This window comes from Notolepis coatsorum (assembly GCF_963971535.1).
Source record: "Notolepis coatsorum genome assembly, chromosome: 6".
Taxonomy (NCBI): domain Eukaryota; kingdom Metazoa; phylum Chordata; class Actinopteri; order Aulopiformes; family Paralepididae; genus Notolepis; species Notolepis coatsorum.
In genome coordinates, this window is record NC_140170.1 from 15,645,779 (window position 1) to 15,668,278 (window position 22,500).

The 22,500-nt window shown below is 45.4% G+C and overlaps 1 protein-coding gene across 1 annotated transcript in view; it reads left to right on the plus strand.

Annotated features, from left to right (window-relative positions):
• The window catches only part of uroc1 (urocanate hydratase 1), a gene marked incomplete at both ends in the record, with an annotated part of 111,168 nt that overhangs the window by 56,954 nt on the left and 31,714 nt on the right, over positions 1-22,500 (plus strand). Inside the window, 1 exon segment of the mRNA XM_084315475.1 lies at positions 499-596. Coding sequence (XP_084171601.1) covers positions 499-596 — 98 coding nt within the window.

Below are 22,500 nucleotides of genomic sequence, written 5' to 3' on the forward strand. Positions count from 1 at the left end.
CCTGCCTGTCTGCCTGCCTGCCTGCCTGCCTGCCTGCCTGTCTGCCTGCCTGCCTGCCTGCCTGCCTGCCTGTCTGCCTGTCTGCCTCCCTCCCTGCCTGCCTGTCTGCCTCCCTCCCTGCCTGCCTGCCTGCCTGCCTGCCTGTCTGCCTGCCTGCCTGTCTGCCTGCCTGCCTGCCTGTCTGTCTGTCTGCCTGCCTGCCTGTCTGCCTGCCTGCCTGCCTGTCTGCCTGTCTGCCTGCCTGCCTGCCTGCCTGCCTGCCTGCCTGCCTGCCTGCCTGCCTGCCTGTCTGTCTGTCTGTCTGTCTGTCTGCCTGCCTGCCTGTCTGCCTGCCTGTCTGCCTGTCTGTCGGTCTGCCTGCCTGCCTGCCTGTCGGTCTGCCTGCCTGCCTGCCTGCCTGCCTGTCTGTCTGTCTGTCTGTCTGTCTGTCTGTCTGTCTGTCTGTCTGTCTGTCTGTCTGTCTGTCTGTCTGTCTGATCAGATAATGTTCTCTTGCAGCCTCCAGAGACAGGTAGCAGCCATTAACAAGCTGTCTGCGGCCGGCATGTTCTTCTGGGACTATGGCAACGCCTTCCTGCTGGAGGCTCAGAGAGCTGGTGAGTCCCTCAACCCTAACATCAAGTCTAACCTCAACCCTAACCTCAACCTCCATGCTAACCTCAACCCTAACCTCAACCCTAACATCAACCCTAACCTCAACCCTAACCTCAACCCTAACCTCAACCCTAACCTCAACTCTAACATCAACCCTAACCTCAAACCTAACCTCAACCTCAACCCTAACCTCAACCCTAACCTCAACCCTAACCTCAACTCTAACATCAACCCTAACCTCAAACCTAACATAAACCCTAACCTCAACCCTGACCCTAACCTCAAGCCTAACCTCAACCCTAACCTCAACCTCAACCCTAACCTCAAACCTAACCTCAACCCTAACCTCAACCCTAACCTCAACTCTAACATCAACCCTAACCTCAAACCTAACCTCAACCCTAACCTCAACCCTCAACTAGGGATGTCCCGATCGCATTTTTTTGCTCCCAATCCGATCCCGATCATGTGATTTTTTGTATCTGCCGATACCGATTTCTTTGTTTTTTTATTTAACAGTATCCAACTATCCATTATATCCAACATGGATATAGCTTATTTCTTTCACTTATTGCAGCATTGGATCAAAATTCAAAACAAAATAAAAATAAAGCTCATCAGTGGTGCACCACAAAATAACCATGTAAACTAAAACAAATGGTGTGCAGAATAGTGCAATAACACAGGTAGTGTAGTAACAGAGGTAGTGTAGTAACACAGGTAGTGCAGTAACACAGGTAGTACAGTAACAGAGGTAGTGCAGTAACACAGGTAGTGCAGTAACACAGGTAGTGCAGTAACACAGGTAGTGCAGTAACACAGGTAGTGCAGTAACACAGGTAGTACAGTAACACAGGTAGTGTAGTAACACAGGTAGTGCAGTAACACAGGTAGTACAGTAACACAGGTAGTGCAGTAACACAGGTAGTGCAGTAACACAGGTAGTGCAGTAACACAGGTAGTGTAGTAACAGAGGTAGTGCAGTAACACAGGTAGTGCAGTAACACAGGTAGTGCAGTAACAGAGGTAGTACAGTAACACAGGTAGTGTAGTAACAGAGGTAGTGCAGTAACACAGGTAGTGCAGTAACACAGGTAGTGCAGTAACAGAGGTAGTACAGTAACACAGGTAGTGCAGTAACAGAGGTAGTGTAGTAACAGAGGTAGTGCAGTAACAGAGGTAGTGCAGTAACACAGGTAGTGCAGTAACAGAGGTAGTACAGTAACACAGGTAGTGCAGTAACACAGGTAGTGCAGTAACAGAGGTAGTGTAGTAACACAGGTAGTGCAGTAACAGAGGTAGTGCAGTAACAGAGGTAGTGCAGTAACACAGGTAGTGCAGTAACAGAGGTAGTACAGTAACACAGGTAGTACAGTAACAGAGGTAGTGCAGTAACAGAGGTAGTGCAGTAACACAGGTAGTGTAGTAACACAGGTAGTGCAGTAACACAGGTAGTGCAGTAACAGAGGTAGTGCAGTAACACAGGTAGTGTAGTAACACAGGTAGTGCAGTAACACAGGTAGTGCAGTAACACAGGTAGTGCAGTAACACAGGTAGTGCAGTAACAGAGGTAGTGCAGTAACACAGGTAGTGCAGTAACACAGGTAGTGCAGTAACACAGGTAGTGCAGTAACACAGGTAGTGCAGTAACAGAGGTAGTGTAGTAACAGAGGTAGTGCAGTAACACAGGTAGTGTAGTAACAGAGGTAGTGCAGTAACACAGGTAGTGTAGTAACAGAGGTAGTGCAGTAACAGAGGTAGTGCAGTAACACAGGTAGTGCAGTAACACAGGTAGTGTAGTAACAGAGGTAGTGCAGTAACAGAGGTAGTGCAGTAACACAGGTAGTGCAGTAACACAGGTAGTGTAGTAACAGAGGTAGTGCAGTAACACAGGTAGTGCAGTAACACAGGTAGTGTAGTAACACAGGTAGTGCAGTAACACAGGTAGTGTAGTAACAGAGGTAGTGCAGTAACACAGGTAGTGCAGTAACACAGGTAGTGCAGTAACACAGGTAGTACAGTAACACAGGTAGTGCAGTAACACAGGTAGTACAGTAACACAGGTAGTGCAGTAACACAGGTAGTGCAGTAACACAGGTAGTGTAGTAACACAGGTAGTGCAGTAACACAGGTAGTGTAGTAACACAGGTAGTGTAGTAACAGAGGTAGTGCAGTAACACAGGTAGTGCAGTAACAGAGGTAGTGCAGTAACAGAGGTAGTGCAGTAACACAGGTAGTACAGTAACACAGATAGTACAGTAACACAGGTAGTGCAGTAACACAGGTAGTGCAGTAACACAGGTAGTACAGTAACACAGGTAGTACAGTAACACAGGTAGTGCAGTAACACAGGTAGTGCAGTAACACAGGTAGTGCAGTAACACAGGTAGTGCAGTAACACAGGTAGTGCAGTAACACAGGTAGTGCAGTAACAGAGGTAGTGCAGTAACACAGGTAGTACAGTAACACAGGTAGTGCAGTAACACAGGTAGTGTAGTGACACAGGTAGTACAGTAACACAGGTAGTACAGTAACACAGGTAGTGTAGTAACACAGGTAGTGCAGTAACACAGGTAGTGCAGTAACACAGGTAGTGCAGTAACACAGGTAGTGCAGTAACAGAGGTAGTGCAGTAACACAGGTAGTACAGTAACACAGGTAGTACAGTAACAGAGGTAGTGTAGTAACACAGGTAGTACAGTAACAGAGGTAGTGTAGTAACAGAGGTAGTGTAGTAACAGAGGTAGTACAGTAACACAGGTAGTGCAGTAACACAGGTAGTGCAGTAACACAGGTAGTGCAGTAACACAGGTAGTGCAGTAACACAGGTAGTGCAGTAACACAGGTAGTGCAGTAACACAGGTAGTACAGTAACACAGGTAGTGCAGTAACACAGGTAGTACAGTAACAGAGGTAGTGCAGTAACACAGGTAGTGCAGTAACACAGGTAGTACAGTAACACAGGTAGTGCAGTAACACAGGTAGTACAGTAACAGAGGTAGTGCAGTAACAGAGGTAGTGCAGTAACACAGGTAGTGCAGTAACACAGGTAGTGCAGTAACACAGGTAGTACAGTAACACAGGTAGTACAGTGACAGAGGTAGTACAGTAACACAGGTAGTGCAGTAACACAGGTAGTGCAGTAACACAGGTAGTGTAGTAACACAGGTAGTGCAGTAACACAGGTAGTGCAGTAACACAGGTAGTACAGTAACACAGGTAGTACAGTAACACAGGTAGTGCAGTAACACAGGTAGTGTAGTAACACAGGTAGTGCAGTAACACAGGTAGTGCAGTAACACAGGTAGTGCAGTAACAGAGGTAGTGCAGTAACACAGGTAGTGCAGTAACACAGGTAGTGTAGTAACACAGGTAGTGCAGTAACACAGGTAGTGCAGTAACAGAGGTAGTGCAGTAACAGAGGTAGTGTAGTAACACAGGTAGTGCAGTAACAGAGGTAGTGCAGTAACACAGGTAGTGCAGTAACACAGGTAGTGCAGTAACACAGGTAGTACAGTAACACAGGTAGTGCAGTAACACAGGTAGTGTAGTAACACAGGTAGTGCAGTAACACAGGTAGTGTAGTAACACAGGTAGTGCAGTAACACAGGTAGTGCAGTAACACAGGTAGTGCAGTAACACAGGTAGTGCAGTAACAGAGGTAGTGCAGTAACACAGGTAGTGCAGTAACACAGGTAGTGTAGTAACACAGGTAGTGCAGTAACACAGGTAGTGCAGTAACAGAGGTAGTGCAGTAACAGAGGTAGTGTAGTAACACAGGTAGTGCAGTAACAGAGGTAGTGCAGTAACACAGGTAGTGCAGTAACACAGGTAGTGCAGTAACACAGGTAGTACAGTAACACAGGTAGTGCAGTAACACAGGTAGTGTAGTAACACAGGTAGTGTAGTAATACAGGTAGTACAGTAACACAGGTAGTACAGTAACACAGGTAGTACAGTAACACAGGTAGTGCAGTAACACAGGTAGTGTAGTAACAGAGGTAGTGCAGTAACAGAGGTAGTACAGTAACACAGGTAGTGCAGTAACAGAGGTAGTGCAGTGACACAGGTAGTGCAGTAACAGAGGTAGTACAGTAACACATGTAGTGCAGTAACACAGGTAGTGCAGTAACACAGGTAGTGCAGTAACACAGGTAGTGCAGTAACACAGGTAGTGCAGTAACACAGGTAGTGTAGTAACACAGGTAGTGCAGTAACACAGGTAGTACAGTAACAGAGGTAGTACAGTAACAGAGGTAGTACAGTAACACAGGTAGTGCAGTAACACAGGTAGTGTAGTAACACAGGTAGTGTAGTAACACAGGTAGTGTAGTAACACAGGTAGTGCAGTAACACAGGTAGTACAGTAACAGAGGTAGTGCAGTAACACAGGTAGTGCAGTAACACAGGTAGTGCAGTAACACAGGTAGTACAGTAACACAGGTAGTGCAGTAACACAGGTAGTGCAGTAACACAGGTAGTGCAGTAACACAGGTAGTACAGTAACACAGGTAGTGCAGTAACACCGGTAGTGTAGTAACAGAGGTAGTGCAGTAACACAGGTAGTGCAGTAACACAGGTAGTACAGTAACACAGGTAGTGCAGTAACAGAGGTAGTACAGTAACACAGGTAGTACAGTAACACAGGTAGTGCAGTAACACAGGTAGTGCAGTAACACAGGTAGTACAGTAACACAGGTAGTACAGTAACACAGGTAGTGCAGTAACACAGGTAGTGCAGTAACAGAGGTAGTGCAGTAACACAGGTAGTGCAGTAACACAGGTAGTGCAGTAACACAGGTAGTGCAGTAACACAGGTAGTGCAGTAACAGAGGTAGTGCAGTAACACAGGTAGTGCAGTAACACAGGTAGTACAGTAACACAGGTAGTGTAGTAACACAGGTAGTGTAGTAACACAGGTAGTGCAGTAACACAGGTAGTGCAGTAACAGAGGTAGTGTAGTAACACAGGTAGTGCAGTAACACAGGTAGTGTAGTAACACAGGTAGTGCAGTAACACAGGTAGTACAGTAACACAGGTAGTGTAGTAACACAGGTAGTGCAGTAACACAGGTAGTGCAGTAACACAGGTAGTACAGTAACACAGGTAGTGCAGTAACACAGGTAGTGCAGTAACACAGGTAGTGCAGTAACACAGGTAGTGCAGTAACACAGGTAGTACAGTAACACAGGTAGTGCAGTAACACAGGTAGTACAGTAACACAGGTAGTGCAGTAACACAGGTAGTGCAGTAACACAGGTAGTACAGTAACACAGGTAGTGCAGTAACACAGGTAGTGTAGTAACACAGGTAGTACAGTAACACAGGTAGTGCAGTAACACAGGTAGTGTAGTAACACAGGTAGTGTAGTAACACAGGTAGTGCAGTAACAGAGGTAGTGCAGTAACACAGGTAGTGCAGTAACACAGGTAGTGCAGTAACACAGGTAGTGCAGTAACACAGGTAGTGTAGTAACACAGGTAGTGCAGTAACACAGGTAGTACAGTAACACAGGTAGTGCAGTAACACAGGTAGTGCAGTAACACAGGTAGTGCAGTAACACAGGTAGTACAGTAACACAGGTAGTGCAGTAACACAGGTAGTACAGTAACACAGGTAGTGCAGTAACACAGGTAGTGCAGTAACACAGGTAGTACAGTAACACAGGTAGTGCAGTAACACAGGTAGTGCAGTAACACAGGTAGTGCAGTAACACAGGTAGTGTAGTAACACAGGTAGTACAGTAACACAGGTAGTGCAGTAACACAGGTAGTGTAGTAACACAGGTAATGTAGTAACACAGGTAGTGCAGTAACAGAGGTAGTGCAGTAACACAGGTAGTTCAGTAACACAGGTAGTGCAGTAACACAGGTAGTGCAGTAACACAGGTAGTGCAGTAACACAGGTAGTGTAGTAACACAGGTAGTGCAGTAACACAGGTAGTACAGTAACACAGGTAGTACAGTAACACAGGTAGTGCAGTAACAGAGGTAGTGTAGTAACAGAGGTAGTGTAGTAACACAGGTAGTGCAGTAACAGAGGTAGTGTAGTAACAGAGGTAGTGCAGTAACACAGGTAGTGCAGTAACAGAGGTAGTGTAGTAACAGAGGTAGTGTAGTAACACAGGTAGTGCAGTAACAGAGGTAGTGTAGTAACACAGGTAGTGCAGTAACACAGGTAGTACAGTAACAGAGGTAGTGCAGTAACACAGGTAGTGCAGTAACACAGGTAGTGCAGTAACAGAGGTAGTGCAGTAACAGAGGTAGTGCAGTAACACAGGTAGTGTAGTAACAGAGGTAGTGTAGTAACACAGGTAGTACAGTAACACAGGTAGTGCAGTAACACAGGTAGTGCAGTAACACAGGTAGTGCAGTAACACAGGTAGTGCAGTAACACAGGTAGTGCAGTAACACAGGTAGTACAGTAACACAGGTAGTGCAGTAACACAGGTAGTGCAGTAACACAGGTAGTACAGTAACACAGGTAGTGCAGTAACAGAGGTAGTGCAGTAACACAGGTAGTGTAGTAACAGAGGTAGTGCAGTAACACAGGTAGTGTAGTAACACAGGTAGTACAGTAACAGAGGTAGTACAGTAACACAGGTAGTGCAGTAACACAGGTAGTGCAGTAACACAGGTAGTGCAGTAACACAGGTAGTGCAGTAACACAGGTAGTGCAGTAACACAGGTAGTGCAGTAACACAGGTAGTGCAGTAACACAGGTAGTACAGTAACAGAGGTAGTGCAGTAACACAGGTAGTGCAGTAACACAGGTAGTGCAGTAACACAGGTAGTACAGTAACAGAGGTAGTACAGTAACACAGGTAGTGCAGTAACAGAGGTAGTACAGTAACAGAGGTAGTACAGTAACACAGGTAGTGCAGTAACACAGGTAGTGCAGTAACACAGGTAGTGCAGTAACACAGGTAGTGCAGTAACACAGGTAGTACAGTAACACAGGTAGTACAGTAACACAGGTAGTGCAGTAACACAGGTAGTGCAGTAACACAGGTAGTACAGTAACAGAGGTAGTGCAGTAACACAGGTAGTGCAGTAACATAGGTAGTGCAGTAACACAGGTAGTGCAGTAACACAGGTAGTACAGTAACACAGGTAGTACAGTAACACAGGTAGTGCAGTAACAGAGGTAGTGCAGTAACACAGGTAGTGTAGTAACACAGGTAGTACAGTAACACAGGTAGTGCAGTAACAGAGGTAGTGCAGTAACACAGGTAGTGCAGTAACACAGGTAGTGCAGTAACAGAGGTAGTGCAGTAACACAGGTAGTGCAGTAACACAGGTAGTGCAGTAACACAGGTAGTGCAGTAACACAGGTAGTACAGTAACAGAGGTAGTACAGTAACACAGGTAGTGCAGTAACAGAGGTAGTACAGTAACACAGGTAGTGCAGTAACACAGGTAGTGCAGTAACACAGGTAGTACAGTAACACAGGTAGTACAGTAACACAGGTAGTGCAGTAACACAGGTAGTGCAGTAACACAGGTAGTGCAGTAACACAGGTAGTGTAGTAACACAGGTAGTGCAGTAACACAGGTAGTGTAGTAACACAGGTAGTGCAGTAACAGAGGTAGTGCAGTAACACAGGTAGTGCAGTAACACAGGTAGTGTAGTAACACAGGTAGTGCAGTAACACAGGTAGTGTAGTAACACAGGTAGTGCAGTAACAGAGGTAGTGCAGTAACACAGGTAGTACAGTAACACAGGTAGTGCAGTAACACAGGTAGCGCAGTAACACAGGTAGTGTAGTAACACAGGTAGTGCAGTAACACAGGTAGTGTAGTAACACAGGTAGTGCAGTAACACAGGTAGTGCAGTAACACAGGTAGTACAGTAACACAGGTAGTGCAGTAACACAGGTAGTGCAGTAACAGAGGTAGTACAGTAACAGAGGTAGTGCAGTAACAGAGGTAGTGCAGTAACAGAGGTAGTGCAGTAACACAGGTAGTGTAGTAACACAGGTAGTGCAGTAACACAGGTAGTACAGTAACACAGGTAGTACAGTAACACAGGTAGTACAGTAAGACAGGTAGTGCAGTAACACAGGTAGTACAGTAACAGAGGTAGTACAGTAACACAGGTAGTGCAGTAACACAGGTAGTACAGTAACACAGGTAGTGCAGTAACACAGGTAGTACAGTAACAGAGGTAGTGCAGTAACAGAGGTAGTGCAGTAACACAGGTAGTACAGTAACACAGGTAGTGTAGTAACAGAGGTAGTGCAGTAACACAGGTAGTGCAGTAACAGAGGTAGTGCAGTAACACAGGTAGTACAGTAACACAGGTAGTGCAGTAACACAGGTAGTGCAGTAACAGAGGTAGTGCAGTAACACAGGTAGTGGAGTAACACAGGTAGTGCAGTAACACAGGTAGTGTAGTAACACAGGTAGTGCAGTAACACAGGTAGTGCAGTAACACAGGTAGTGCAGTAACAGAGGTAGTGCAGTAACACAGGTAGTGCAGTAACACAGGTAGTGTAGTAACACAGGTAGTGCAGTAACAGAGGTAGTGCAGTAACAGAGGTAGTACAGTAACACAGGTAGTGCAGTAACAGAGGTAGTGCAGTAACACAGGTAGTACAGTAACACAGGTAGTGCAGTAACACAGGTAGTACAGTAACACAGGTAGTGCAGTAACACAGGTAGTGCAGTAACACAGGTAGTGCAGTAACACAGGTAGTGCAGTAACAGAGGTAGTGTAGTAACACAGGTAGTGCAGTAACACAGGTAGTACAGTAACAGAGGTAGTGTAGTAACACAGGTAGTGTAGTAACACAGGTAGTGCAGTAACACAGGTAGTGCAGTAACAGAGGTAGTGTAGTAACACAGGTAGTGCAGTAACACAGGTAGTGCAGTAACACAGGTAGTGTAGTAACAGAGGTAGTGCAGTAACACAGGTAGTGCAGTAACACAGGTAGTACAGTAACACAGGTAGTGCAGTAACACAGGTAGTACAGTAACACAGGTAGTGCAGTAACACAGGTAGTACAGTAACACAGGTAGTGCAGTAACACAGGTAGTGCAGTAACACAGGTAGTACAGTAACACAGGTAGTACAGTAACACAGGTAGTGCAGTAACACAGGTAGTACAGTAACACAGGTAGTGCAGTAACAGAGGTAGTACAGTAACACAGGTAGTGTAGTAACACAGGTAGTGCAGTAACACAGGTAGTACAGTAACACAGGTAGTGCAGTAACAGAGGTAGTGCAGTAACACAGGTAGTACAGTAACACAGGTAGTGCAGTAACACAGGTAGTGCAGTAACACAGGTAGTGTAGTAACACAGGTAGTGCAGTAACACAGGTAGTGCAGTAACACAGGTAGTGCAGTAACACAGGTAGTACAGTAACACAGGTAGTGTAGTAACACAGGTAGTGTAGTAACAGAGGTAGTGTAGTAACACAGGTAGTGCAGTAACACAAGTAGTGCAGTAACAGAGGTAGTACAGTAACACAGGTAGTGCAGTAACAGAGGTAGTGTAGTAACAGAGGTAGTGTAGTAACACAGGTAGTGCAGTAACAGAGGTAGTGTAGTAACAGAGGTAGTGCAGTAACACAGGTAGTACAGTAACAGAGGTAGTGCAGTAACACAGGTAGTGCAGTAACACAGGTAGTGCAGTAACAGAGGTAGTGCAGTAACACAGGTAGTGCAGTAACACAGGTAGTGTAGTAACACAGGTAGTGCAGTAACAGAGGTAGTGCAGTAACAGAGGTAGTGCAGTAACACAGGTAGTGTAGTAACAGAGGTAGTGCAGTAACACAGGTAGTGCAGTAACACAGGTAGTGCAGTAACACAGGTAGAGCTGTAACACAGGTAGTGCAGTAACAGAGGTAGTGCAGTAACAGAGGTAGTGTAGTAACAGAGGTAGTGTAGTAACAGAGGTAGTGTAGTAACACAGGTAGTGTAGTAACAGAGGTAGTGTAGTAACACAGGTAGTACAGTAACACAGGTAGTGCAGTAACACAGGTAGTGCAGTAACACAGGTAGTGCAGTAACACAGGTAGTACAGTAACACAGGTAGTGCAGTAACACAGGTAGTACAGTAACAGAGGTAGTGCAGTAACACAGGTAGTGCAGTAACACAGCTAGTACAGTAACAGAGGTAGTGCAGTAACACAGGTAGTACAGTAACACAGGTAGTGCAGTAACACAGGTAGTGCAGTAACACAGGTAGTGCAGTAACACAGGTAGTGCAGTAACAGAGGTAGTGCAGTAACACAGGTAGTGCAGTAACACAGGTAGTGCAGTAACACAGGTAGTGCAGTAACACAGGTAGTGCAGTAACAGAGGTAGTGCAGTAACACAGGTAGTGTAGTAACACAGGTAGTGCAGTAACACAGGTAGTGCAGTAACACAGGTAGTGCAGTAACACAGGTAGTACAGTAACACAGGTAGTACAGTAACACAGGTAGTACAGTAACACAGGTAGTGCAGTAACACAGGTAGTGTAGTAACACAGGTAGTACAGTAACACAGGTAGTGCAGTAACAGAGGTAGTGCAGTAACACAGGTAGTGTAGTAACAGAGGTAGTGCAGTAACACAGGTAGTGTAGTAACACAGGTAGTACAGTAACACAGGTAGTGCAGTAACAGAGGTAGTGTAGTAACACAGGTAGTGCAGTAACACAGGTAGTGCAGTAACAGAGGTAGTGCAGTAACACAGGTAGTACAGTAACACAGGTAGTGTAGTAACAGAGGTAGTGCAGTAACACAGGTAGTGTAGTAACACAGGTAGTACAGTAACAGAGGTAGTGCAGTAACAGAGGTAGTGCAGTAACACAGGTAGTGTAGTAACAGAGGTAGTGCAGTAACACAGGTAGTGTAGTAACACAGGTAGTACAGTAACAGAGGTAGTACAGTAACACAGGTAGTGCAGTAACACAGGTAGTGCAGTAACACAGGTAGCGTAGTAACAGAGGTAGTGCAGTAACACAGGTAGTGTAGTAACACAGGTAGTGCAGTAACACAGGTAGTACAGTAACACAGGTAGTACAGTAACAGAGGTAGTACAGTAACACAGGTAGTGCAGTAACACAGGTAGTGCAGTAACACAGGTAGTGCAGTAACACAGGTAGTGTAGTAACACAGGTAGTGCAGTAACACAGGTAGTACAGTAACACAGGTAGTGCAGTAACAGAGGTAGTGCAGTAACACAGGTAGTACAGTAACACAGGTAGTGCAGTAACACAGGTAGTGTAGTAACACAGGTAGTACAGTAACACAGGTAGTGCAGTAACACAGGTAGTGCAGTAACACAGGTAGTACAGTAACACAGGTAGTGCAGTAACACAGGTAGTGCAGTAACACAGGTAGTGCAGTAACACAGGTAGTACAGTAACAGAGGTAGTGCAGTAACACAGGTAGTGCAGTAACACAGGTAGTACAGTAACACAGGTAGTGCAGTAACACAGGTAGTGCAGTAACAGAGGTAGTGCAGTAACACAGGTAGTGCAGTAACACAGGTAGTACAGTAACACAGGTAGTGCAGTAACAGAGGTAGTGCAGTAACACAGGTAGTGCAGTAACACAGGTAGTGCAGTAACACAGGTAGTACAGTAACACAGGTAGTGCAGTAACACAGGTAGTGCAGTAACACAGGTAGTGCAGTAACACAGGTAGTACAGTAACAGAGGTAGTGCAGTAACACAGGTAGTGCAGTAACACAGGTAGTACAGTAACACAGGTAGTGCAGTAACACAGGTAGTGCAGTAACAGAGGTAGTGCAGTAACACAGGTAGTGCAGTAACACAGGTAGTACAGTAACACAGGTAGTGCAGTAACACAGGTAGTGCAGTAACACAGGTAGTACAGTAACAGAGGTAGTGCAGTAACACAGGTAGTGCAGTAACAGAGGTAGTGCAGTAACACAGGTAGTGCAGTAACACAGGTAGTGCAGTAACACAGGTAGTGCAGTAACACAGGTAGTGTAGTAACACATGTAGTACAGTAACACAGGTAGTGCAGTAACACAGGTAGTGCAGTAACACAGGTAGTGTAGTAACACAGGTAGTGCAGTAACAGAGGTAGTGCAGTAACACAGGTAGTGCAGTAACACAGGTAGTACAGTAACACAGGTAGTGCAGTAACACAGGTAGTGCAGTAACACAGGTAGTGCAGTAACACAGGTAGTACAGTAACAGAGGTAGTGCAGTAACACAGGTAGTGCAGTAACACAGGTAGTGCAGTAACACAGGTAGTGCAGTAACACAGGTAGTGCAGTAACACAGGTAGTACAGTAACACAGGTAGTACAGTAACACAGGTAGTACAGTAACACAGGTAGTACAGTAACAGAGGTAGTGCAGTAACACATGTAGTGCAGTAACACAGGTAGTACAGTAACAGAGGTAGTGCAGTAACACAGGTAGTGCAGTAACACAGGTAGTGCAGTAACACAGGTAGTGCAGTAACACAGGTAGTGCAGTAACACAGGTAGTACAGTAACAGAGGTAGTGCAGTAACACAGGTAGTTCAGTAACAGAGGTAGTACAGTAACACAGGTAGTGCAGTAACACAGGTAGTGCAGTAACACAGGTAGTGCAGTAACACAGGTAGTACAGTAACAGAGGTAGTGCAGTAACACAGGTAGTGCAGTAACACAGGTAGTGCAGTAACACAGGTAGTACAGTAACACAGGTAGTGCAGTAACAGAGGTAGTGCAGTAACAGAGGTAGTGCAGTGTTACGACCCCTGTGAGTCTAAGGGTAAAGGGCTGTAACATAACAGTTGGTTGATAGAAATGATGGACCAGGTTTGTAAACAACAATGATATTTATTGGTAAATGCAAAGGAAGCACATGTAGCTCAGGGGTGAGCCCAGGCCAAAACAACAAACAAACACCACTATACTCCAAATAAACCCAATCTAATCTATGGTAAAAGAAATTACATTACCTAAACTACTCTTACCTAACCAAAACAGGAGAAAACAATATCCAAAGGAAATGGCAGCTCACCCCATCTGTGCTTCCTGAGAAAGAGAGAAAAACACATTAATGATACATACAACAAAATGGAAACATAACCAAACAATCTATAGGTAACAATGCTCTCTCTGCGGCCATACAATCACAAAGGCACTTTCACTATTACAAAGGCCTATAAACAAAAAGGGATATTATCAAAGTACAATGCCACAAAATAACACTAGGCCTCATGCCAGAGAGAGAGAAAGACTGAAGGGAGAAAGCCATGTTTTAACAGGTGTGGGGTGATCCATGATTGGGGGGTGTGGATTGAGTGTTAGAGTCTGGAAAGCCAACCACCAAGCACTGCTGTGTTGCAATAATGGAAGGATTGGCCTGGCAGGGACCAGTGGGGAAGGGAACAATGGCTGGAGGGAGGAAACAAAATGGAGAACACACACACATGGAGACACACACTGGGGAATATATACATTGGGATGTAACACCCCCATACATAAGACAAAAAACATGCCTACATAAACTACCAACTAAACATGTTTTTTTTTTCTTCTTTAACAACGAGATAACATCCCCGAGATAACATGCACTCCAAAACAAAGAGCTATGAAAAAAACTAGCAGCAACATAAAACGAGTCCACAGCAACATAGACCGAGTAGACAGAAAAAATAGATCAAGTCGACAGCAATATACAGTAGAACGAGTCGACAGCAAAATAGAACAAGTCGACAGCAACAGAGATTTCAACTACGAGACAGAGCATCCGCCAACACATTATCAGACCCCTTCTTATGCTTTATGCTGAGGTTATAATTTTGCACTATGAGCGCCCAACGCATGAGGCGCTGATTGTGGTTGTACATCCGCGACAGAAAAACCAATGGGTTGTGGTCGGTGTATACTACCACTGGTAATACGCTCGAACCGACATACACCTCAAAATGTTGCAACGCATACAACATAGCCAAAGTCTCCTTTTCAATAGTGGAATAGTTTAGTTGATGTTTGTTAAATTTCCGGGAGAAATAACAAACCGGGTGACTGACACCATCGTGATCTTCCTGTAATAACACCCCTCCAGCTCCCACCCCGCTGGCATCCACCTCCAGCTGGAATGGCAGGGAGAAATCTGGAGCAGAGAGAACAGGGGAACTGCATAAGAGAGCTTTAACACTATCAAATGCATTTTGACAATCAGCTGTCCAAATGAATGGTTTGGCCGGGCTACACAGGCTAGTGAGAGAAGTGACGACAGAAGAAAAGTTCCGGCAAAAACCACGGTAATACCCAGCCATCCCAAGGAATCTACGCAATTCCCGCCTAGTAGTAGGCACTGGAAAAGTTGTGATTGCAGATATTTTTGCATCCACCGGACGCACTTGGCCTTGTCCTACCTGCTTACCAAGATAGGTAACCGTAGCCTTGCCGAACTCACACTTGGCAAGGTTAAGGGTCAGGGAGGCTCCAGCTAAGCGGTCAAAGACAGTTTGCAAGGTTGTCATGTGGTCACGCCAGTTGGTCGAATAGACAACCAGGTCATCGAGATAGGCATTACAATTTGGAACACCAGCCAGGACTAGGGTCACCAGTCGCTGGAAAGTGGCCGGGGCATTACGCATTCCAAAAGGCATTACAGTATATTGCAAAAAATTGTCAGGAGTAACAAACGCAGAGATTTCCGAGGCACGGGGGGTCAAAGGGACCTGCCAGTAACCCTTTAACAAATCTAGTTTGCTAACATAGGTGGCAGATCCAAGGTTGTCAATACAATCTTCCATGCGGGGCAGTGGGAAGGAATCAGGCACGGTGACAGCATTTACCTTTCGGAAATCAGTACAAAATCTAGGAGTTCCATCCGATTTGGGAGCTAACAAGCAAGGTGAACTCCAGGGACTGCAACTTGGCTTGGCTAAACCATGTTTTAACAAATAGTCAACCTCCTGTTGCATCATGGCCCTCTTGGTGATGTTAACACGGTATGCATGTTGCTTGATAGGCACAGCGTTGTTAACTTTAATATCATGGGCCAATACAGAAGTACAGGAGGGAACATCACCAAACAGAGCCATGTAGGCCTGAATCAAATTTGTGATGTCCTCTCGCTGCTCCTCAGGTAAGTGTGCTAAGTGAGTGGGCAGGTTCAATAACATCACAGTGTTGGACAATCTAGCACCCTGATGGGCTGCATTGCGCAACTCCAAGCCATCTACATCCTCACCACTAACGTCAGGAGAGTCCGGAACTATTGGAGTTGAGGCAACAGCAGAGACGGCCAGTCCGGCTGTCTGGTCTGAGGTCTTCACCTGCACACTATCTCTGGAAAAATATGGTTTAAGCATATTGATGTGGCAAACACGAGAGTGACGTTTACGATCAGGGGTGCGAACCACATAGTCTGTATCACTTATCTTCTTGTCTATTGCATACGGTCCGGAAAAACGAGCGGAAAGAGCAGAACCAAGGATAGGTAACAGGACTAGAACCTTATCACCTGGCTGGAAAGATCGAGAAACAGCTTTCTCGTCATAGTGCCGTTTCATAGTTCTCTGAGAAGAAGAGAGCGCTTCTTTTGCGAGAGAGCACGCCTGATGCAGTCGCTCTCGAAACTGGCTAACAAAATCTAGAACATTAGTGGGTGTGCTGGCACCCTTTGACATGAACCGTTCTTTAAGAACTTTCAGAGGCCCTCTAACAGTGTGCCCAAAAACGAGCTCAGCAGGACTGAAACCAAGAGACTCCTGTATGGTCTCTCGCGCAGCAAATAGAACAAGGGGGACACCCTCATCCCAATCTTTCTCTGTGTCTAAGCAATATTTACGCAGCATGGACTTTAAGGTCTGATGCCAACGTTCTAGAGCCCCCTGAGTTTCAGGGTGGTAGGCACTGGACACTATATGTCGGATACCCAGGGACTGTAACACTTGCTCAAATAACCTAGACAGGAAGTTGGTGCCTTGGTCCGTTTGTACTACCTTAGGCAGTCCAAACGTGGAGAAGAACTTCGTCAAAGCCTTAATTATTACAGGCGCTGTAATTCTGCGAAGAGGGATAGCCTCAGGGAAACGGGTGGCGGTACACATTATTGTCAACAAAAACTGATTGCCGGCTTTGGTCCTTGGCAACGGACCAACACAGTCAACTATGACATGTTCAAATGGTTCACCGACCGCTGGTATAGGACAGAGGGGAGCAGGTGGAATTACCTGGTTTGGCTTTCCGGTGATCTGACAAGTACTACAGGTACGACAGTACTGTGCTACATCGGACTTCAAACCGGGCCAAAAGAAATGTTGAAGTATTCTGTTGTACGTTTTAGTGACTCCCAAGTGTCCAGACCAAGGGTGGTCATGGGCCAAGAACAGTACATGCTGACGATAAACTGCAGGGACAACAATCTGATAAACAGTGCTCCAGTCTGGTACCTGATCTGGTAGCCCTATCTCCGATTGTGCATGCTCTGCCAGTCTAGTACCATGGGACCTCCATGTACGCATCAAAACTCCTTCATCCACAAAATAAGAATGCAACTCTCTCCTCTGTTCTGTTTCAAGAGAAGAGAAACATTTTGCAAGAGAAGAGTCAGCCTTCTGGGCAGTAATTAGCATTTCACGAGTAACGGGTAACTTCAAAGCGTCGGAACTAGTTACAGTTGTCTGTGGGGGTACCTTACTATGAGTCGGTGGTTTGTCAGCGGTATCAGAAGTTGGAGCCAGCAACTCCTCCCTGACAAAGGCTGAAGCAAAAACAGAGTCAGACAAATTAATTTCATCACCTCTCTTTTTCAATTGAGCCCGAGTGACAACACTTGCAGAAAAAACTTCAGGGAAGTTCTGTGACAAGTCATCAGGCAGAGAATCTGTGTCTGGGTGATCCAACACTTCCAGCACAGCGTTCACCTGTCCTCCAGCTAAATCATTTCCCATGATAAAGGAAATGCCTTTAACTGGCAAGGAAGGTCTCACCCCTATTTTAAAGAAACCAGTGACCAAATCAGATTGTACATGAATACAGTGTAACGGGGCTGGCACGAAACCCATCTCAATACCTTGAACCAGGACACTAGAACCACAGGAAGATTTCTCAGACAGAGGTAGTACATCAGAGAGGATAAAGGATTGTGAGGCTCCAGTATCTCGTAAGATCTGAACTGTACACTGATCTTTTGGATCCCCTGTCAAGGAAACTAAACCCTTGGAAGTAAATGGCCTGAAACAAGGATCGAGAACATCCTGATCATTGTGCATCTGTTGATCGGAATCAGGTGCCATTTTAATCAGACCAACCCCTTTGGGTTGCCTAAAGTTCTGAGAGGACGGTTGCTGCTTACGTTTCAATGTTAAACAGTCAGAAATAACATGACCAGATTTATGACAGTAGTAACATGTCCGCTCCTCTTTTGAGCGTGGAGGTGACATTTTTGGTCGGGGGTGTGTGAATTCTGAATGGTTGGGGACAGAAGGTCTCTGAGAGAAATCATGGGGGGGAAACGAGTCACGCCTATCTACAAACACAGTTTTATGGGTTAGCGCAAACTCATCAGCTAATACAGCAGCTTGCTGCAGAGTGGACACTTTCTGCTCACTCAGGTAAATTACAATACGCTCTGGCAAACGATTCTTAAACTCTTCTAATAGAATGAGTTCTCTGAGAGAGTTAAGATCTGAGGCCTTGCTTGCTGCACACCATTTATCAAAGAGAGTTCCCTTCTCTCTAGCAAACTCTACAAAGGTCTGGTTGACAGCTCTCTTGTGACTGCGAAACCTCTGCCTATAAGCTTCGGGCACAAGCTCATATGCACGAAGGATGGCAGCCTTCACAGTATCATACAATAGACTATCTTCTAGGGAAAGTGTTGAACAAACCTCTTGGGCTTTACCAGTCAATTTGCATTGAAGCAACAAAGGCCAGACCTCTCTTGGCCAGCGCAATGAAGCAGCAATACGCTCAAACACATTAAAATAAGTATCAACTTCTGTCTCTCGGAACGGAGGCACCAAAGCAATGTGTTTACTTATATCAAAAGGGTGTGATGAATAAGCTGTGGAGGAGGACATACCCGGGCCTTGTGGAGGAGTCGGTGTAGCAGAGTTGGATCCACTCCTTAGGACTTCCAGCTCCAACCTCCGCAGTCTGAGCTCTTTTTCCACTTCATGCTCAAGCTCCAACCTACGAATGTTAACAGCCCTTTCATTTTCTGCCTCAAGCTCCATCCTACGAAGCCGATACTCCGCCTCACGTGCTTGTGCCTTCTCCTGAGCCTCCATCTGGAGACGGGCTATTCTAACCTTGACCTGGGCCCCTTCTCGAGACCCAGTTGACACAGGAGAGGTCAAGTGAAAATGTGGCAATGTGACGTTCACACCTGCCTTTTCAGCACCCTGGGCTTGCTCCTCAGAGGGCGGTGCTTCTGTAGGTTCACCAGGAGGACTTGCATGTTCATCAGAGACCGCAGGTAAAACAAGCATCCCCTGCTCCAACAGCTTATCTACCACAAGACACCTGATATCCTGCTTAAGATGCTTTTGTTGAACCGAGAGTTGAAAATGTGTGGCAATCTCCACTAAGTCTGCCTTGCGGCAGCTATCTAGCGCTTCCCAAGTAGGATTGCTCAAGAATTTCCCCAGATCAAAAGTACTAACTGCCATTTTTTTTTCTTACACAAATGCCATTTTTACACACAAATCAATTAATTACTATACAAGTGTAAACAAACACAGTTCACCAAATCCATCAACCAACAATTGAACACGGGTTATAAAATCCAGGCAGAGCCCCCATTTATGTTACGACCCCTGTGAGTCTAAGGGTAAAGGGCTGTAACATAACAGTTGGTTGATAGAAATGATGGACCAGGTTTGTAAACAACAATGATATTTATTGGTAAATGCAAAGGAAGCACATGTAGCTCAGGGGTGAGCCCAGGCCAAAACAACAAACAAACACCACTATACTCCAAATAAACCCAATCTAATCTATGGTAAAAGAAATTACATTACCTAAACTACTCTTACCTAACCAAAACAGGAGAAAACAATATCCAAAGGAAATGGCAGCTCACCCCATCTGTGCTTCCTGAGAAAGAGAGAAAAACACATTAATGATACATACAACAAAATGGAAACATAACCAAACAATCTATAGGTAACAATGCTCTCTCTGCGGCCATACAATCACAAAGGCACTTTCACTATTACAAAGGCCTATAAACAAAAAGGGATATTATCAAAGTACAATGTTACAAAATAACACTAGGCCTCATGCCAGAGAGAGAGAAAGACTGAAGGGAGAAAGCCATGTTTTAACAGGTGTGGGGTGATCCATGATTGGGGGGTGTGGATTGAGTGTTAGAGTCTGGAAAGCCAACCACCAATCACTGCTGTGTTGCAATAATGGAAGGATTGGCCTGGCAGGGACCAGTGGGGAAGGGAACAATGGCTGGAGGGAGGAAACAAAATGGAGAACACACACACATGGAGACACACACTGGGGAATATATACATTGGGATGTAACATGCAGTAACACAGGTAGTGCAGTAACAGATGTAGTGCAGTAACAGAGGTAGTGCAGTAACACAGGTAGTGCAGTAACACAGGTAGTGCAGTAACACAGGTAGTGCAGTAACACAGGTAGTGCAGTAACACAGGTAGTGCAGTAACACAGGTAGTACAGTAACACAGGTAGTGCAGTAACACAGGTAGTGTAGTAACACAGGTAGTGCAGTAACACAGGTAGTGCAGTAACACAGGTAGTGCAGTAACACAGGTAGTGCAGTAACACAGGTAGTGCAGTAACACAGGTAGTACAGTAACACAGGTAGTGCAGTAACACAGGTAGTGTAGTAACACAGGTAGTGCAGTAACACAGGTAGTGCAGTAACAGAGGTAGTACAGTAACACAGGTAGTACAGTAACACAGGTAGTGCAGTAACACAGGTAGTACAGTAACACAGGTAGTACAGTAACACAGGTAGTACAGTAACACAGGTAGTACAGTAACACAGGTAGTACAGTAACACAGGTAGTGTAGTAACACAGATAGTGTAGTAACACAGGTAGTGTAGTAACACAGGTAGTGTAGTAACACAGGTAGTGTAGTAACACAGGTAGTGCAGTAACACAGGTAGTGCAGTAACACAGGTAGTGCAGTAACACAGGTAGTACAGTAACACAGGTAGTGCAGTAACACAGGTAGTGTAGTAACACAGGTAGTGCAGTAACACAGGTAGTGCAGTAACAGAGGTAGTACAGTAACACAGGTAGTACAGTAACACAGGTAGTACAGTAACACAGGTAGTACAGTAACACAGGTAGTACAGTAACACAGGTAGTGCAGTAACACAGGTAGTGCAGTAACACAGGTAGTACAGTAACACAGGTAGTGCAGTAACAGAGGTAGTGCAGTAACACAGGTAGTACAGTAACAGAGGTAGTGCAGTAACACAGGTAGTACAGTAACACAGGTAGTGCAGTAACACAGGTAGTACAGTAACACAGGTAGTGCAGTAACACAGGTAGTGCAGTAACACAGGTAGTACAGTAACACAGGTAGTGCAGTAACACAGGTAGTGCAGTAACACAGGTAGTACAGTAACACAGGTAGTGCAGTAACACAGGTAGTGCAGTAACACAGGTAGTACAGTAACAGAGGTAGTGCAGTAACACAGGTAGTGCAGTAACACAGGTAGTGTAGTAACACAGGTAGTGCAGTAACACAGGTAGTGCAGTAACACAGGTAGTGCAGTAACACAGGTAGTGTAGTAACAGAGGTAGTGCAGTAACACAGGTAGTGCAGTAACACAGGTAGTGCAGTAACACAGGTAGTGTAGTAACACAGGTAGTGTAGTAACACAGGTAGTGCAGTAACACAGGTAGTGCAGTAACAGAGGTAGTGCAGTAACACAGGTAGTGCAGTAACACAGGTAGTGCAGTAACACAGGTAGTGCAGTAACACAGGTAGTGCAGTAACACAGGTAGTGCAGTAACAGAGGTAGTGCAGTAACACAGGTAGTGCAGTAACACAGGTAGTACAGTAACACAGGTAGTGCAGTAACAGAGGTAGTGCAGTAACACAGGTAGTGCAGTAACACAGGTAGTACAGTAACACAGGTAGTGCAGTAACACAGGTAGTGTAGTAACACAGGTAGTGTAGTAACAGAGGTAGTGTAGTAACACAGGTAGTGCAGTAACAGAGGTAGTACAGTAACACAGGTAGTGCAGTAACACAGGTAGTGCAGTAACAGAGGTAGTACAGTAACACAGGTAGTGCATTAACACAGGTAGTGTAGTAACACAGGTAGTGCAGTAACACAGGTAGTGCAGTAACAGAGGTAGTACAGTAACACAGGTAGTGCAGTAACACAGGTAGTGTAGTAACACAGGTAGTGCAGTAACACAGGTAGTGTAGTAACACAGGTAGTGCAGTAACAGAGGTAGTACAGTAACACAGGTAGTGCAGTAACACAGGTAGTGCAGTAACAGAGGTAGTACAGTAACACAGGTAGTGCAGTAACACAGGTAGTGTAGTAACACAGGTAGTGCAGTAACACAGGTAGTGTAGTAACACAGGTAGTGCAGTAACACAGGTAGTGCAGTAACACAGGTAGTGCAGTAACACAGGTAGTGCAGTAACAGAGGTAGTGCAGTAACACAGGTAGTGCAGTAACACAGGTAGTGCAGTAACACAGGTAGTGCAGTAACACAGGTAGTGTAGTAACACAGGTAGTACAGTAACACAGGTAGTGCAGTAACACAGGTAGTGTAGTAACAGAGGTAGTGCAGTAACACAGGTAGTGCAGTAACACAGGTAGTGCAGTAACAGAGGTAGTGTAGTAACACAGGTAGTGCAGTAACACAGGTAGTGCAGTAACAGAGGTAGTGCAGTAACACAGGTAGTGCAGTAACACAGGTAGTACAGTAACACAGGTAGTGCAGTAACACAGGTAGTGCAGTAACACAGGTAGTAC